The sequence below is a fragment of the Lichenostomus cassidix genome, chromosome 4 (assembly GCF_008360975.1).
Source record: "Lichenostomus cassidix isolate B80296 chromosome 4, HeHo_3.0, whole genome shotgun sequence".
In the NCBI taxonomy this organism is placed as follows: Eukaryota; Metazoa; Chordata; class Aves; order Passeriformes; family Meliphagidae; genus Lichenostomus; species Lichenostomus cassidix.
Genome location: NC_139484.1, coordinates 22,163,990 through 22,183,677, shown reverse-complemented (window position 1 = coordinate 22,183,677; position 19,688 = coordinate 22,163,990). Strand labels below are relative to the sequence as shown.

The following is a 19,688-nucleotide window of genomic DNA, read 5'->3' as shown; positions in this document are numbered from 1 at the left end:
TTTTTTCAGTAAAATGTAACAGCTACTGTAATTGGCAAAATAACCTGCCATTATGTGGTGTCATCCCCTTGAATTTTTGGTGTTACTTTCTTCAAATTCTTGTCATCCATAGAAATAAAAAGTGCTGGCATTCTTGTTACTGGCTGTTTCTGTTGATTAACTGAGAATTTCACATGACTTTCCCTTCGCATTTGTTATAAATCATGCTAGGCAGCTAACTTCTCTGCATGATTTCTCTTCAATAATTAAATCTAGCATTTCCAGCTGCTGTAAAATTTGTTGCCCTTTTGTGTTCAGTTATGCTTTTTCATGCGGAAGGCTTGGACTTCCTCACAGTTTTAATTCTTATTCAGTGTCAATTTACAGGCTGTGGTAATAAACAGAATGTTTTACTTCATGGCTCATGCTGGGAAACGAATCTTAAAACTGGTATTGCCTTGACAGAGGTGGGATGCAAGGCTAGGCAAGCGTTCCAATAGTGACTGGGATGTAGCTGTTTGCTTTTTGTTGCCTTGGCAGAAGGGAAAATCCAGTGCTTCTGCTGATTGATAATCTTCTGTATTGCGCATCTTTTCCCCTTTGGTGCATTAAGCATTAAATATTGGAATACATTTAATGTATCAGAGGAAGTGACTAAAAATTACTGCAAATAAATTCTGGCAGAATACGCATAAGTCAAAGGGAATGTTTAAGAGCCCTTGAAAGAATTATGGAAAGGTATTTGGTGTCTTTGTAGTTTCTATAGACGATTGTTGCTTCTATATGTACCAAGAAGTTACTGTGGGAAAGTAAGTTTTAATCCTTGACTGCCTCCATATTCTCCATAGTTTTCCAGTGTTTTAAACAAAAGCTGCTCCATTATAGAACCTGTGTGTCAAAAAAAATCTTTCTGTGGCTCTTGCAACATCCTTTTATATTAAGTGTTTTTCAGCACACTTAACGGTAATGTCCTGATTTATTAAAAGATTGTGTAGTGCTTTCAGTGGGTATTCTCTCTTGTAGAGTGGGTCAGCAGCAATGGTTCTCCACAGAACATACAGAAATCATGGATAGTAAAAGTTGTAGCAATGAGCCCAAAAGTAGTTGTCCTTAAGACTGCAAAAATATAGTGGGGTAACACGAATGAAGTTAGATGTTCCCTCACAGAAAAATAAGGCTTTACCCATTTTGTAATAAACAGACTTAACTCTCTCAAATTTAAATTTTTGAATAAATGGTACCCTTTGCACTGGGCTGTTTAGGTGTTGCAGCACCATCTGTCTGTCGGTAGAAGGAAGAAAAAAATTTGACTTCCATTTCTAAGCACATTTTTGAGGTATTATAAATGCTTCACAGAGTGCTGAGCATAGGAGAATATTGGAGGGTTTTTTCCATGGGAGGATTAACCAATTTTGTTCTGCTGCAATATGTTGGCAAGTCCCAAACTAAGAGATTAAATTTCTCATATTCCTGAGGTGGCAATTTTTAGGATTAATTGTCTCATGTGAAACAAAGACACTGAAATGAAAAGTTCGTTTCTGTTTGAACATTGTAACATTTTCCCTATGCTCTGGGAACTCTCGGGATAAAGTATTGGCTAATTATGAAAGAAGTGAAAAACTGTGGTTTCTCTTTCACTGTGTTTTAACAAGCAAAGGGCAGAGAAGGAATGAAAAATTGCGCTGGAATACTGAGACATCTCTTTTTGTTCTATTTTGTTCTATTTCTGATAACTCACAGGAACATGTCTGTGAGTTATCAGAAATAACGCTTGCCTTTCTCTGGAGAAAAGAAGCTCCAGAATGACCTTACTTGTGGCTGTTCAGTACCTAAGGGGCTCCAAGAGAGCTGGAAAGGGTCTTTTCCACAGGCATATAGTGACAGGACAAGGGGTGGTGGCTTCAAACTGAAAGAGGATAGGTTTAGATTTGATAAAAGGAAGAAATTCTTTGCTGTGAGGGTAGTGAGGCACTGGCACAGGTTGCCCAGAGAGGTTGTGGATGCCCCATCCCTGGAAGTGTTCAAGGCCAGATTGGATGGGGCTTTGAGCAACCTGGTCTAGTGGAAGGTGTCCCTGCCCATGGCAGGAGGGTGGAACTGGATGATCTTTGAGGTCCCTTCCAGTCCAAACTATTCTGTGATTCTGTGATATGATAATATTTTTTCTGAAGCAACTTGAAAGAAAACTCATTTAAGAACTACGCTCTCCTACAGACTTTTCTGATGAAACAAGAAGTGGTGCTGTATTCATTTTATTTTTTTGGATAACATTTTTTACCAATTATGAGACAAACTGTGTGAAGGATTAAATTTAATAAGTTTCAACATATTATTGGGCTTTTCAAATCATATTGAATATGGAAATTAAATAGATTTATGACTGCAGCTGTTTCTTATTTTTAAAAAATCTATTAGTTTTGTGATGCTTATGAAGTTTATTACTTTATAATTAATGCTTAGTGTTGAGCAGTCTCTTGTTAAGATTTGTCCACGTTTTATAATCTGTGAGTTGTTTCATTTACATACTAAGTATAATTTGAAAAAAAAATCCAGGAAAGTAATGAAGATAAGAGTCTTCTGCACAGTGTTTTACAATGTAAGAGATTTCAACTTTTTATGGCCTTTTCTGCTTTTTTTATGTATTTAACACATCTGCTTACTTTTCCTGTGAATTATAAACTTTGTTTTAAAACTTTTTGTCCCTTCTTGTAAGTACTGTTCCAGGTTATTATATTCACTAGAAATGATCAATAAGCTTAATTAATCTACTCTCCATAGCTCTGGAAGTCTTAGTAGAACAAGCTGTGAAATCCTTGTTATTTAGCAATTGTAGATGCTGAAAAACCAAAAAGGAAGGAGTCAAATGCCCAATTCCTGTAACAAGTTATGTTTTTTAATTTTGACCTGCTATTTTAAATGACTGAATTGGAGCAGCACAGACATGAAGAAAATGGGGTAATTAGAAGAGTGGAGAACAGCATTCTATGCTTCTGCTAGTCTGGGAAAGGCATTCCTTTTTGAACTTACCTTTTCCTGTGGCATCTTAACTTCAACTTGAGGGAGTTTCTATCTGCCCTACCTCATCCTGCCTTTCTTTAATATCTTTTTGGCATTCAGACTTGATTAGCTGGATCTTTCTTGTCTGTGTCTCAAGTGGCTTGTTAAAGGAAATCTGATGAAGCCTGACTTCCTTTACAAAGGCAATGATGGCTCTTGCCAGTGTGTTTATTCCTTTGCTTGCTTTTTGCTTTAGACACAGCTCCAAGGTTGCCTTTTAAAAATTCCAGACTGATTGCCATGTTGCTCCCTGCGCTCCTCCAGAGTCCATTTGGCATATTTCATTCCTCTGGCACTGAGGCAGTTTGAACAAGAGCACTGTAGCTGATGGCTGTGGTCATCCCTGAGTTCTTCTGGATCACCTGAGTGGACTCTGTCTGGTCCCAGCAGTCATTCTCTTCCCAGTTTTCTCTTACAGCCTCCCTCTTCTGTGGTGGTCATGTGTTCTAAGAGTGCTTTTTACCCTTTGATCTTCTATTAGCTCTACAGAGACACCTTAATGGACTTACTCCTCCTGATCTGTTTGAAAAATAATTTATTGCTGCCTTTTATGGCTTTATTCAGTTGTTCCTCCATTTCTTTTGACCTGTTTCATTCTGTTTTTAAAACTGTCATGCCATAGTTGACATATTTTTCTGTTTTCCTTCTTTGGAGAGACTTACTGAAGAATGCCATTTTCTTACATACTTTATTCTCTATAGCTTAACCATTCCAGCTTTTTGTTTGTTTTTTAAAAAAAGCCTTCTTTTTGATGGCATATGTTTCCTTTGAACCCGTAATATTGTGTCTTTTTATACAGATTTTGTGTTGTCTATTAAAACATTTTCCATGTTTTTCTGCATCTTTTTATATTTATAATATGAAAACTAAGCTAGCCAGGTAAGCAATTTCTTGCTTAAAATGAGATGTTCCCATCAGAAATGTTGTTCTCACCTATTCATAAAAAATAAATCAGTATTGTTTACCTTGTTTATTATTCTTGTACAGATTTTTATGGTAGCTCGTGCCAGGTAATGATTCTAAAATAATCCTGACTGAAGTAATACAGTGTAAATAGAATGTAATTTCCTAGTACTAACAAAGCAAATATCCTACTGTGCTTGATTGGAGATTTTATTCTAGAATTCCTGTCCAAAGATAATTTGCATTGGTTGTGTACCTTTTTAAGAACAGTGCTAGGAATTGTTCAGCTTTGAAGAAAAAGCACAGGTGCCAATACACATCTCTCTGTGTTTTATTTTAAGTTGCTTTGATCTAAATGAGAAAGACATTATATTAAAATAATTCTTATATTGAAGCTGACAAGGTCAAAGGAGATCTTCAGGGTCTGTACACTTGAAGGTGTTTTTTCTCAGTATTTCAACTAGTAGGTTGGACTTAAATACTCTGCTCAGTTGTTTTTATTTTAATGTAGCATTATTTCTTTGTTTGTGTGTGTTTATTATCTTTGGCCTTCACTATCAAGCCTATTATAATGTGCCAAATTGTGCATTCTTACGGAAGAGTTTATTGAAAGGGAAAACGTGGTAACACTCTCCCAGAACATACTCCTACTGTTCTGCAATTTGAAGTGAATTGTAGAACCCAACAACATTGGGTTGTAAAATGCCTTTTCCCTGATAGTGAGTCAGGTTGGATGAGGAGACGTGGATCACAACCAGTAATTCCTAGAGCACCTTCTGTTCATTACACCCTTGTAATTAATAGAATAAAGCTGTTGCTGATAATAGCTGATAACTACACTCAATGCTTACAGTTGGGAGGCTGACTCCAGCAAGTGTAACAAAGGGCTGACTCTGATAGCTGCAAAATTATGTCAAAAAGGAGCAAAGATAAAGGTGAACTCAGTGTGCATCATTTTATATCTAAAATTAGATTATTTTCTATGTTTTTTAAATCTAAGCTGAAGTTGCTGTGCTGTTTTATTGTTACCAAGACTTGGTCTTCCAAGCTGCCCCTCTGGTTCCTCACATCTCCTTTGTGACTAAACAACTTGGAGTAGCTGAGGGTTAGCAAGGAACTCTGTGAATTCATTATTCACTCATTCTTCAGGGGGTTTTTTTACATATATGTTGGAGGGCCTGAAACAAACTGACAGGAATTGTACAGTCAGTGTTAGTTTGACTAGGTCCTTGTCTCGTATTTCCTCTCCTTCTGAATTACCTCTTCTAATTCTTGTCATATACCCTTTCTTTGGCTGCTTTTGCTTTTATTTTGCTTTTGTGATGTTGGTCTAGATAACTCATTATACCTTCCCAAAATGTGACTTTTTAAATCAAAGAATTTGTTTACTTGAATGGGGAATTTGTGCTTACTGATGTTTCAAGAGCTTTGATTAAATAGAAGGTTAGAGTATACTTCTGTTGTTATTATTTGTAGAGTTAACGTTTCCACTGAAGGTGAAAATAAAAATATCAGAACTATTCTGTAAAAAATCTCAATTACAGCATGATAATGTAGTTTTTGTTTGCCTAAAGGAAGCCAAAACTGCTTTTTTGTTTCTGCTAAAACAGAACAGTGAATGGAGGAGTTTTTAATAGCATTAACTTCCAGATGAAATGTTTTCAACCAGTCTTTATAATTCCAGAATTACTGGAAAAATTTATATCTTTAGATTCGTCCATCAAGGCACAGGGAAGCAAATTATTGAAAAGATAAAAATAAATTTGTTTGCTTTCTGTCAGAGTTCATATCTACAGCCAACCTTGATAGAAGACCAGAATGATTTAGACAAGTTTGCTTTGGAGATTCATAACATATGCTTGCTGGACAGAATTGAGTTATCTCTGCTCTGGAGAGTAAGTTATTGTAGCAGGAGCTGACAGAGATGAAGATAACTGAGGGAAATTCAATTACCTTTTAGTGTTTTCCTTCTAATAGGATTCTTAATGTGAAAAAGATCCTTAGATGATGCGCCTGCGTTGCTTTCTGAGATCTGCTTTGATACCTGCATCTGGAATAAAGTGAACTCTTCTTTTCAGGCCTTCATTAAGGATGAAATATGCATCTGATTGCTAAATGGGTGTTAGCTTTTGATTTAACATATTATCATTTGTAGCTCAGATGTATTTGACAGTCTTTTGGCAGTATGCTTGAATATTCTAAATAGAATTTCATTTTCAGAAGTACTGTTTTTATGTAAAAAGCTTGGTTATAACAGCAACTGAAGAAAGAGGTCACAAAATTGTAAAATAATTCCCTGGATTCTAGTGCTGTTTCTGCATGGGTTTTTTTCTCATTTGATTTTTCCTGGCAAAAGCACCCAAGTTACAAATATTTTTTATGACTGACCTGAGTTCAGGCTGTTAGATTAAAGTGCATCCACTTGACTATAGCTGGATTTCATGTAAAACCTCTTCAGTTCTGACATTACTGGGGTAGACCGGTGCATACAGTAGTAGGATACTGTTATTTGTGTTGCTCGTAAAAATTTTTTTGTAGTGTCTGGTGGTTGAAATGAAAATTTAGAAGGGACTGTCTGAAGGCAGCTCACTCTGCAGCTGTATGTACAAGAACAAACCATGAACAAGTTTGTGTACCTGCAGTATGCACTAATTTACTGACCCACTAAACTACTGTCTGTAGCTGAATGTAAAAATAGTTTATTTTTAAAACTCTGCACCTTACCAGGGTTGCAAAGTGAGCTTTTTGTCTGGATGATTTATTCAAGCACTTGCATGCTGGTCTTTTCTTAAAAGAAAGGGAGAGTGGGTATGTTCATGTTAGATTCATTTGCAGCCCCAAAACAGGTTTGGATGTGCCTAAAAGACATAGCATACCTGACTCTATAGGAGTAATGAATTGAAAGCCTAGTGCCTCTTTTGAGTAGCTGCTTCTCTTGACCTATGGCTTTTGGTTATGTCAGCTGTGGTTACCTTCATCACTCTCTTGTTTGGGCTAAAATCATAGTAGGAATACTCTCATCTTGTAGTTAATGCAGTCTCTGATGTAGGCGTGACAAAGTTGATACCTGCAGGTTTATTTTTTGATGTTCATAAAGATAACTTAGCGAAAATTAGCTTTGGGACAATATATACGTTAAGATGCTGAGATGTTTAGAAAATGTTTGCAGGTGTTTGTCAGTAAAACCTGAAAGCACTTAAGGTTAAGATTTTTACTGTTATCTGTATTTCTTCCATAGAGTAATTTCCTCTTTCATCTATTGGTACAGTATCCAGGAGGAAGCTGTACAATATCTTGCATCTACTGTAATAGTTAATCCTGAATTATTTCTCATTTCATTGAAAGCTTCAGCCTTCATTGAGAATGCCTTATTATGAATGCAAAATATTATGATGTGCAGAAATAAATACTTTTCATGAGTGATGATTGAAAAGAGAGAGTAATTCCTTAAATAAGGGTTTTACCATTAAATTGATAAAATTATCTTTAGTTCATTGTAGATGGGGCTTGAAGTCTGACGGGGATTCAGGGAGAAAAATGGTGGAAAATTGTCAAGCCACATCCATCCAAGGGTGACATTCCTAAGCTTTTACAAAGGTAGCCTTTTATTTCTGAATAGATCTATGTAGCTTTCCAGGAAAGGGAGCAAGACTGCACTAATCAGAATTCTTAACTGGAATTGAAAGGTCCTGTGACATGGCCACTTCCATCTCTCTGCTTTGCAGTCAGGTTTTTATCTTAACTTTCCTGTATTTGCTTTTAAATGAGAATCACTGTAACAGATTTTTTTGAATATTTTTCTTCCTCAATCTTATTTTCTTAAAGAAATGTTTACAGAATAAGTCCACCTACTGGTTTTTCTCTTTGACCTAAGTAGGAGAAAACTGCACCAATGTGTTTGAGATGGTCTTAGGTCTTGAAAAGGAAGATGTGTCAGGCAGTTGAATTGCTCTTCAAGTGATCATTGTGTCAGGGAAGCTTCCAAGTGACTTAGAAACCTCTGGATTTCACTGTTAATCTGGAGTACAACTGGAAGTGGCAGAGTGAATCCTTAAAAAGACTTAGCAATCAGAAAACCAAACTGTCTGCTTCACACAAGATGTTTCCTGTTACTTTTCTCACCACGCCTTCCTCCCACCTGTTTCCTGCTCACATCTCTAAGTCTAGAAAATGCATCTTCAAAGATTTCTGACCATCTTAAAAGATTTAGCAATCTCTTTGAAGGTGATAATAGTGACTGTGAGGATGAGCAGCACAAATGCTTTGGTTATCATTCCATGTTTTCTTCTTTTGTGTCGTACTGCAAAGATACGTGGCTTTTTCTTTTTGTCAGAAATTTGCAGGAACAAATTCTGAGTCTAAGCAGTATTGCCCAGATTATGGCCTAGTGGATTTTGCGATGTTTGTGCTCCTTCAGTCCTTCTCCCTGCCTGTCCTTGCAGAAACTCGAGATTTAATTCTTACCGATCTCTCCTGATTCTCTGCTGCCATTATTGCAGTTTGAGATTCTGTCTTTTGTGACCGATGCCAATTCTTGACAGGTAAAGCAAACAAAATTCTCAGTTATTGGATCGGTTACTGTATTATAGAGAATGTATGGAACCTGTGAAACAAATGTTGTCATAACTTAGGGCCAGAGTCCAAGGTTGGCCCTGGCCTCTCTCCACTACCACCAGTAGGGCTGGGTCATCCTCAGCTGTGCTGGCTCCATCCTGGCCCTTGATCCCGAGGGAACATTTGCAAAAGAAAAAGAAAAATCAGATATTCTGACTTCTAAAATAGTGTCGATTATTTTTTCCTGCACTGCCTGTTAGAAACTGCAGATATCTCATTTCTAAGCAGTTGTTGAGAGTTGCAGCCAGCATCACTCACCTTGGCACTGGACCAATGCTGTTTTGCAAGGCAATTTCATATGGTCAGCATGAGAGGAGGCAGGAATGTTTCCTGGGTTATTTTTGAATCACAATTGTTTGAAGCTGTTCAGAAGTTTAGAATATTAGAAGTAGATTATTGGCTGGAGTGTAACTGAAGCCGTTAAAGTATGTGAGGGATGTTGTTACATGGCTCTTTGGTATGTCCAATAACTGTCACTTACATGTGTTTTATATAATGTTTTATGTAATTTCAGTAGTTTCTTTCATTTTTGTGCGCCCTTGGTGGAAGCTTCTGATTTTGATTAGTCACTGTACTTTATTTCAAAACCTATAATTTTAGTGAGTGAACTGTAATTCACACCAAAACTCAGATTTGTGTTTTAACAATCTATGGATTATGTGTTGCTTTTTTTTTTTATCCTGCATGGCATTTGTGCTCTAAACAAGCTCCAAGTATCGAATTTATTATTTTACACTGAACTAAAGTCAATTAGTGAAGCCTAGTTAAGCAGGATTTGTGCAGCTGGAATGTGTAATCTGTTTTGTGATCTTGCACCAACATCCCTGAGTTCAATTGTTTGTAGAAAATGCTGATAACTGTTACTGAGGGGTACTATGGAATCATCCTTATACCTTTAAAAAAAACCCCAAAACAAGCAGACAGAAAAACCTTGCATGCTGAACTGACACAAAGCCAAAATCAAAACTCAGCAGGAACATCAGAACCTTGAAGCAGGACACTTCACAAGTTCTGGTGTTTAATATTGAAATGAGAAGTAAACAGAGTACTCATTAAATGGATCTCACATGTTCTTCTTATATAAAGGAAAACGAGTATTTTAGGGAGAATTCTCTCTCTCTTTTTTTTTCCCCTGGTAATTAAAATTGACAACATAAAGTATGATGCTAGTGGAAACAGCTTGGTGCTACACAGTTCTTAATTTCTCTGAAGGGGGCATTTATGGTAGTTGCAATACTCTTGTATCACTGCATCACACCATGAGAGCAAGAAAAATATAAATTCTAAAGCAATATTGTTGATTTGCATTCCATATTGCTCAATATAAGGGTCTATATTTGTATAAATGAGTGTTTTGAACTTAAGAGTGCTGTAAAAAGAAAGCAGAGGCTGTTGTCTTCTCATGCTTTCAATAATCAGAATATTTCAAATACTGTCTTTTTATGTATAGTAAAATCACACACTTGTTGAAAGAAATTAAATTATCATCCCCCCAACAATTTTTAGAGCCACATGTCAACCTTTCAAGTGTGGTAGAACTTTCTCTGAATAAAAAATACTGGCTAAAAACACACTCTATTAATACAAATCTCCTGCTGTTCAAAAAATCAAAAATTGTGTTACCTTAATACATAAGAGCCAATCACAAAGGAAAAATCTCATACACTAGCTAGAATGTAACACAAAACACAGAATACTGGAAAAAAAGGAGAGGGGAAAAATAAAGTTAAAACAGTTTGCTTTCCTTAGTTTGATGCTATAGGAGCTCTGACAGGAGGCTTTAAGATAAGGCAGAGGTTAAGCCAAAGCTGGGATTGTGACTCTTAACATGTTTCCAAAGTAAGTGACTAGGAATGATTTTACAGAATAACTGCTACAAAAGACCATATAGACCATATTTTAAAAACCCTTTCCTTCTGGATTTATTTTTTAATCTTTGCTATTTCATCATCATATTAATCAAAGTATCCTGCTTTTAAAATACTTGGTCCTGGAAAGGATAAGTCACTGAAGAATCTGAGTTTACAAAAAGGTGAAGAGCAAGCTCAGAGTGTAAGTTAGAAACTTGTAAATTGGCAGCACTGAACATGTATTTTTAAATAGACTTCAGAATAAAATTACATGTAATCCTTTTTTCACAGATTCTCTATAGTAACTTGAAATTTCTCTGGTAAGCAAAAACCCCCAACAAACCAAACCCCACCCTTAGTACTTTTCCTTAATAATTAGTATGTTTCTGCAGACACAGATGAAGGTGTGGTGACCCAATGGCAGTAAATAAAGGGTTTCTTTCTGTGTGTGGGAAGGAAATATTGTGCCAGCAAACCTGTGTTTGCCCTGTTTAGCAGTGTTGGTCAAGGATATGTGCCAGGCAAGGTGATCATTCTCCACTGTGAGGGGCTGGAAAGGTCCTGAACTGTCAGGCACCAAGTCCACTGAATTAGCTCTTGGAGCAACCATGATAGAAGCTGGTGAAAGACTGATGAGTTACCTTTTGGGTAATGAGTTTGTGTTTGTAATGACTGTTAAAAGTTCTTGATTTTTATTTTAAAGATTTTTTAAAATTTTCCTCCTAAGCATCATAAGTGACATTTTAAGGAGCCTGGTCAGGTCTGGAAACAACTCTGTATCCATAGTACTGATGTTTATTAGAGATGTGCTTGTCATGGGCGTGCAAACAGTCATGGCAAGATAGGAAACTCTTATGCCTCAATGCTTGTTATCTCAAATGAATGTGGTCCCTCTGTTCTTTGCTCATGAATTGATAGGTTTTGATACATTCTCAAACTCCTGGATTACAATCAGAGTTGTACTTTGAATCCAAGACACTAAACAGGGAAAGCTGAAAGTGCTTGAGGGGAACTATGTAGAAAATAGAAACAGAAACACAGATCCCAGACTGCAGGGATATCTCAAGGGACTAATCTTTCTGCCTTTTGCAAATCCGGAACCTTACATAAACTTGGAAACTGTTTATGAAGAGGTTTTTGGCTGGATATGAATTTTCTTTGCATGTGTTTCGCAAATTTATAGGAAAATTTAGTGAGTGTGATATAGCAGGAATATCAAACAATAACAAAATCAACAGAGGTATGTTGATTATTTTTGCTTAGGGTACTACATATAATATGAGAAAGAGTTCTTGTATAATAACAAATCCTCTATAGAAATACACATTCCTCTAAGGTAAGTGTTGAGACCATTGACATAATTCAGGTGTTAAATACTGATATACCTAAGTATTTATAGCTGTCTCATTGATAGCAATAGAAGTTAAAGAATTTTAAATCATGCAAATGTCTTTCATTCTTTTATAGCCAGAGACTGAAGCCACATTTATAGTGTCTTAATTTGGGACTTTAATACAAAATGCTCCATACCACTTACTAAAGGAAGTAGTTGTACAAGGTATTTTGCAATAAGATTCCAAATTAAGATTCTGCTTACAGAAATGTACCTTCTGCCTCTATGCTGAAAAATGATTCAGAATTCATCGGATAGAAAACTTGTGAAAAATTGCTTTTTAGGTAGTACCTTTAAGGACTCCTTAACTAGTGAGTTGTGCTGTTCAAAAATCCTTGCCTGCTCTTAGAGACTTCATTTCAGGTTTAGCTGTGCCATCTGAACTGCATGTGACTTTCAATCTGTTCAGGTGTCACTCCTGTGCCAAGTCTTGGTGCTGTGAGTTGTAAAAGAGCTGTGCTGGCAGTGGGGTGTCTGGAAATCTGAATCCTAGGGAAGCAACCATTTTGGCTGCTGGGGCCAAAACTGCTGAACTACTTTGTACTCACCTTACAGGCAGTAGAAATCCTTACTGTGTCTCCATGGAACGAGGCAGTTGGAGATGTGATGGTCAGAGTTAGTGAATGAGGATGTTCCAGAGTTTTGTATTTGGCCCACTTGAAGACTTATATATGTTTCCCACAGATTAAAAGGTATTTTCCTCCCTTTTTAAGACATACATTGCCTAGAAAGGACAATATGAAAAGATAACAAAATGAAATATCCAAACACTTGTCAAATATAATACCAGTGTGACCTTAATTTGGCCCTCCCTAAGAATATGTAGTGAATCTGTAGATTACGTAAGTACAGGTTTCCTTGTTTGAACAGAGTGGAAGTTCCTAATAAAATAAGGGAGTTTGTCAGTGCCAGAAGTTGTTTATGGATTTGATTTGCTTGTTGCAGTGAACTAGAAGTTTTTCAGTGAATGCAGTACCAATCTCTGTGGTGGTGTTGAAGCCATTGAATGTCACAGGGGTGGTACAGTGTGGCTGGGGAATGGCTGAAGAGATCATCACTGGATCCTTTGCATGATATCTAATCTGAGAGCACAGAGCCACCTGTGCAGGAGTGCTGAGCTTTACTTTTTCTAGAGCATAGGGAATTGTACTTGGATTCTTTCTAGCCTGAAAAATGCCTTGTACTTGGAAGATGTGAACCCAAAAAATGTTAAATTTATTGCTTAAGTGTGTTGTTTTTAGGCTCTTAGACTGCTTTAAACAAGACCAGCATGAAGGGACTGCTGACAAACTGGATTTGCAAAAGAGGAAGGGAGGAAAGTTCCTGTCCTTGTGCATGATTTGAATGCTAAATGTTTGGACGTAAGTAGAGTAAAAACGGGTTCTTGGGTTCAACAGGAACACTTCTCTCTGCATATTGTTTATGCCAATGGTTAGCAGTAATGCTTAGAGAGTGAGAATATTGGAACGGTGTAGCAAATCCCAGTTTTTACAGGAGATTTTACTTGTTTGTGCAAAGCTTTGTCTTTGATTCTGATCCAAGGGTACTACTGTAGCACAAGTAATGTCAATTAGACAAGCATCAAAGAAGAAGGTTAAAAAAAAGTTTGTGGTGATAATGGACACTGCAGAAGAAATCTGATGTTATTTGTCTCTGCTTTTCACTATTTCTGTATTCTGTCAGCTGCTTTTTTTCTGGTTGAACTCACGTTACTTTGTCTTATTTACCTGCTGTACTAGATTGGGTTCATTTGAAAGATGAAGTCGTCATAAAAGTGCTGTTGTCCAGTGTTTATTTGGGTTTACTAAAGCTTAATTCTGTGAGACTTGAAGGTAAAACATAAAGCTGTTGACTCAGCACAGATTGAAACCAGATGTCTCTTGAGATCCTTGCATTTCTCTCTAATCACTAACCCAAATTGATTGTGGTAAATTTTTTTTTTCCTGGTCATGACCATAGTTTTACCAGTTTGTGTTTGGTGAGATCTAAGTCAACTGCATGCTTTTTTTTCCTCCTCTTGTGATTTTTAAATGCTTTTTTTTTTCCCCCTCAGGGAAGTCTGGCTATAAACCTACCTTTTTCATTGCCCCCCATGTCCCATTTGTATTACAAACAGTTGATTTAGATGCAGATTCTTTTTAATCTTGAAATCAGATAAAAGGCTGGAAACGTGGATAAATGAGGATTGGAAAACCATGGGTTGGCGAGATGAGAAGCCATTGCATTGTGTTCAGTCCATTAAAACAAGAAGAAATAGAAGAGATACTTTGATAAGTGTTCTGCTGGTGTTAACCTTGATGGCTATTATCGGGGGGATGATGCTATATCTATTTCATTGGCTTAAGCTTTTTTCATGCTGAGAGAAATCAATACTTTGAGTCGTTGGATGACAGAGGCATCACTTCAGAATTGACGGTGGCTGTCAGACGTTGTCATTGGTTGACTTTTGTTCGCTGTTGAGGTTTTAAGCTTTCATTTTTCTAAGTCTTATTCAGGAGTCTTTGTAAGATTTCCCTGGGTAGCATTTTTAGTCCAGACTTTAAACCTCAGGTCAGAGGTCAAGTGCAAAGATCTGTGAAAGCAGAGGACTAGGGAGCTCCTTCATTTACTGAAATATCCTTATTTGTAGGGAATTTGCATTAGTGGCAAGGCTGTGCGTTATCTTATGGATGACTTCTCTTAAGTGACACCCTCTGAGACAGGTTGTTGACAAAACCAGTAGCTTTTAGCTAAATTAGACAAAGGAACTGGCATATGTAAAAGTGTTCAGTGATCTCAGTCGAAGAATAAAAGTAAAAAGGTGCAACACTTCTTTTAGAAACCCTACACTATTAAACTTTTGAATCGCTTGTAGAAAGCATTACATTGTAATTTTGGGCCTGCAGAGGTGCACGATGCAGATGGTTCCATGCAGAAAAAATATTTTACTTGACATTTTTATAAAGATCAAAGATAAAATAGTTCTGAAAACTAGCTTAATCCTCCTCTTCACTGAAATATAGACAGGAAGAATAGACTAACTCTGTCAGTATTTTGCATCAGTATTTCTGAAGTATTTTCTGCATACAGAATATTTGTATTTTCATATGTATAACTTGCCTTTTGGAAGACCTTGTGCCCCTTTAGAATTACAGTTCCTTAAAAATGAATCTTCAGATAACCTATGTGTTCTAATAGCCTGCAGTCTTGTCCAGGCAGGGAATTGGGAGAGAGGGAAAAACCCTGTTCTGTGAGAATGGTAAAGCAAGGGATTTTTTTCCATCCTGGATGAAGGGCTGGAAAACAAAGGTCTTTCCTCTATTCCATGCTGTGTTAAAGGATTCTGCTTGATACACTTCCCTTTTGTAAAACTTCTAACAGTCACTGAATTTAAGACCTTTTGGAGATAACCTGTGAGGTGTTCATATGAAAATGCATTTTTTTCTTCTTTGAACACTTTGTTTCATCATAAGTGTGACTGTACTTCTTTTGTAGTGCACTAATTTTGTGATTATCATTTCGTTGCACATTTGCCCAAACAGGTAACAAAAATCACGTTGGCCAAAGCAGTAGTGGAAGGAAGGTTTGACAACCTCGTTTGCCTGCAACTGTGTATCTTAATTGTAAAACCATATTCATGCATGACACTATGCACATTGCAGGTGCAAAAGATCAAACACTGAAGAGGAATTAAAACTGTAAAAATATATTTTTGAGATTGTGCACAAACAGAAATCAAGTTGGATTTCTATTTTACATAAATGGAATGATTGGGATTTAGTGTGAAGTATTAACTGTACCACTCTGTATCATGGTGTAGCATCTTTAGAAGGAGTGGATCAGGTGAACCTGGCATCTGGAAAGTAAAAAATGAAGAGAAATTGGGAGTCTTCTTTCACTCCCATATTCAAAGTATTTGAGAGAGGGAGGTGGAGAAATAACTTCTATTTTGCTGTATATGTGGCATATACTAAGGGTAGAAACTCAACAACTGAACAACTGGTGAGACACCTGTATGATCAAAGAGAAGATTATTCTCACATAACTTTCTTAGGGTTAGTAACTATACATGCATGTGACAGATGTCTGGCAAAACCTTCTTTCTGTTTTTGTTTGTAAAATATATATTGTAAAGAGTGTGCAACGGTTAAGAATTCCTCCTAGGGTGATGCTATAGTTTTATGGGATTGCTGCCTATGGGAGTCTCTCAGATTTGGTGTATAATGACAAATTTCTCTTCATATTAAATGCTGAATTTCCTGAAAAGTGGAGTTCTATTTCCAGTTTATAACAGGCTAGTTATGTTTTCATGGAAGTTGTCAGGACAATAAAATACCATTTTTTTCCCTTCGTTTGTCACAGCTACATTTTGAAAATCCTTGTTGGTATTTAATGAAGAATGTGTTCAAAATCACATCATAAAGAGACTTTTTTTAAAGAGGTACAAGTTCATTATATCTTTTACAAAACATTCTAGTTTGATTTCCATTTTATCATGTTTTAAGGTCAAATGTGACTTTAATGTTCCATAAAGAGACAGAGATTGATAATGGGGAAAGAATAACCCTCTAATGTGATTTATATCTATGGATTTTATGTCAGATATGAAAAGTTGCTGTTCAAATTGTAAAGGAGGATCCATTAAAGAGCACTTTAAAACATTTTACTACTTAGCTTACCTTATTCACTTGTTTTTAGAATTCTGCCCTTTCAGGCAACTTAAAAATAACAGCTTATGAAACATTTACAAAGTGCTGAAAAGAAATCGGAATCATCATGGGTGCGAAATAGTTCAATGTATTGGAAAACACAGCTGTGTTCAGAAAGAGCTAGGAAAATCCTGGTTGGTGTTGGTTATGATTTAGTCATCTTATATTTTTGTGAAGAGGGGTGGCAGAGGGCTTCATGTAGGAATACAAAAGGCAATTTTTGGTGTCTCATTGACTTGGAAAGTCAGCTGCTTATTCTTCAGTCCTCCTGGATGTCTGCTCATCAGGTGAGCATTGCTGTAAAGTGTGGGAAAATTGAGGAAATATCTAAATAGATTAAAATTGTTAAAATAATTCTTTAAATTTTATTCATTCATCTGTTAGTACCTTTTTGTTGTCTCATGTCTGTGGAAGTCCACACAATCCCAAATTTTATTTTGTTTCTTTCACATTCTTCCTGTATTTCTCTCACTTTATATGACATAGATATTTATATATTCACATACATAAATAGCATTCATAGCCTGCTGATTTTTTTTACTTGCAGGAAGTTTCTAGGGCTTGTACATATGTATAGAAAGAGCACTGCTACTGCTTTAAACATAAAAAGCATATGATATTGTGCTGATATCTAAGCTCTAAGAAATAATTGTACTAGTGTCTGCATCAGCTGTGCTTCACAAAGAAAAAGCAATTTTTTTTGTTGTTAGGCAGACATTTGTGTCCATTCCACTAACTAGATCATAGAATAATCCAATCATTGACAAAGGCTGAAATGCTTTGTCTGGCATATGTGATCTGTGGAATTGCTAGATGAAAACTGAAATTAGAATCAGGGAGTGCTGAAGTGGGGAAAAGCCTTCATTTTTTTTACCAGTATTTGAATTCCTGGTGTGTTTTCACCTACAGCAAAATGGGGTTTTGATGAGGGGATGATATAAATTTGTTGCCTGTTTTTTGAGTTCTGTATTAACAAGCAAAAATTCAGAAGGTCAACCAACCCCAAAATTATGAGACGATGTTGTCACACATAATCTTTCATAGTTTTGAGTTCAGCTTGTAGGCATGACTTACAGTTCTTATTTGCTAGGATTTGCTTTTGAGTGGGTTGGTAAGCAGAAGGTGTGTATACAACAGGTGAAATGCTGCCAGGAAAGTTACTGACTTTGCTGTGCTGCCCTGTAAATGTGGTAGAGAGGCCACCTGGTAAACATTGATTCGTCCTCATGCATTTTGTTTTCTGTCTATATGAAAAAATGTGGCTTTTTCTCCTTAACTTGTATAGATACATATTTATATAAGCAACAGCGAGCAGTTGGCTATACCAATCTAATGAAGAGTCATGGGAGTGGAGTGGTCAGCTAGCTGTCATTCATTATTCTGAAATTTGCCATCTTTTTGTAACACTATTCACTTTGTCATGGGCATAACCAGTTTTATTTTATATGTTTTATTATGCAGTCTGGCCACTAAAATGTTGGCTTTTGCTGACTTTTGAGTGTGTGTGAGATGTATTTAAAGAATTCATGGCAAACCAAGATCCTCTGCTTGGGCAGCTGCAAAAGGGCCTCTATTCTCAAACCTGGAAAATGGGGTTAATTCTTCTCTCTCGAGGGTTTTGTATAAGTAATTAATTACGAAGTGCTTCAAACTTCCTTTGGATGGTGCAATTAAAATCCAAAGTACTAAAATGTTTATTTTCTTCCCAGTCACTGTGTGCCCAGTACTCTGCAGACAAACGGGAAGAAGAAAAAATGTGTCACCATTTGATCACAGCAGCGAAGTACCGAGACCAGGTGACTGCAACACAACTAATACAGAAAATTATCAACATTCTGACAGACAAGCATGGAGCCTGGGGAAGCTCTGCACCAAGGTATGGCATTTTTTGGGGTGCTCTGAAATGTTTTTGTGCAGAAGTGCTCTGGTGATTTGACATACGGCCAAATTTAAAGGTAAGCAAGGTTTTTGAGGTGCTGGTTTTTTTGGTTTTTTTTTTTTTTTAAACAAAGTAATACAAAAAAGGTAAAATTAATGTGTCAATGTTTAGTGTGGATGAATGTCAGAGAACTGGTGTTTTGTTAGAGCGGTGAAAAACAGGATGAGTGTCTTGTGACTTTCAACTTTGCTGTATCATTTATATAAAAAATTTTTAAAATGAAATTATTTCTTTCTGCTAGCTTTCTTCTTGGTGTATTATATGATTCAAGATTGAACCACAGTTCAGTAACTTGTTTTCTTTTCTGCCAAACTTTAAAAAAACAAACATCTTTTTGAGTTACAGGAAAACGGTGAGATTTGTATTAGTAATTTCAAAGTAAAAACAGTACTGCCAGATTAATTAAAAATGAATTCCTTTTGGAATTCTCAGCATTACATTGTGTCTTCATTACAGTGGCGCTTGTCTAACTTCCTTAGCTGTGACTTGTGCTTCCAAATCTGAAATGCAAGTTCAAGTCCTTGTAGTACATCCTTAATTAATGCTTATGAATAGATGAAACGTACTTTGGCTAGAACATAGCTGAATATGCTCATATATTAAGACACAGTTACTTGAATGTAATGGAATAATAGGCATAAGAGAAATACATGAGCAGGCAACAAACTGTTTTTCCAAGTGACCTTTATTCATTGTTCAATGACTACTTGTCTTCAGGAAAGAAAAAGATAATTCTCAAGCTCTAATAATTTCTATGGTATACAGAAACATAACAAATATTTAATGAATAAAATTAACTGGAAATTAATTTTCATCTTATTAAAAGTCATCATACTATGGCATAGAATGTCTGCAAGCATACTGTAAATATGAACTTTGGGCTCTTATTAGATTAGGATTATGAGGTTAAAACTGAAACGTTGAAGTAAGTGTTTAATGCTGTTTCTCTTTTGTTAAGTGAATTATGCTTAAATCTAAAAAGACTTTAGGAAAAAAATAATGAGGATGCAAAAAACCAATCGCCTATTTCATTATTTTTAAGATTTTTTAGTGAGGCATGTGTTAAAGTTGTGTAAAACCAGATTTTTTAAAGTACTTTGTACATCTGTAATTTTGTTAAGTATGTACTTTGTGGTTTACTCCATCTCTTTGTGTCTCTGCTTTTAAAACTATCATTACGTCTTTTAAGAAGCTTTGCTAAGAAGCAGGGAATCCTTCTTGCTCTTTAGGTGTGTTTTGCTTGTGATAATAGCTGTATGGCTAGT

At 36.2% G+C, this 19,688-nt stretch overlaps 1 protein-coding gene across 3 annotated transcripts in view; it reads left to right on the top strand.

Annotated features, from left to right (window-relative positions):
* LRBA (LPS responsive beige-like anchor protein) overlaps positions 1-19,688 on the top strand; it is a 365,208-nt gene that overhangs the window by 132,497 nt on the left and 213,023 nt on the right. For all 3 annotated transcript variants that reach the window (XM_085058223.1, XM_085058224.1, XM_085058222.1), the window contains exon 36: positions 18,194-18,360. In XM_085058223.1, coding sequence (XP_084914349.1) covers positions 18,194-18,360 — 167 coding nt within the window. The remainder of the gene's footprint in view (positions 1-18,193; positions 18,361-19,688) is intronic.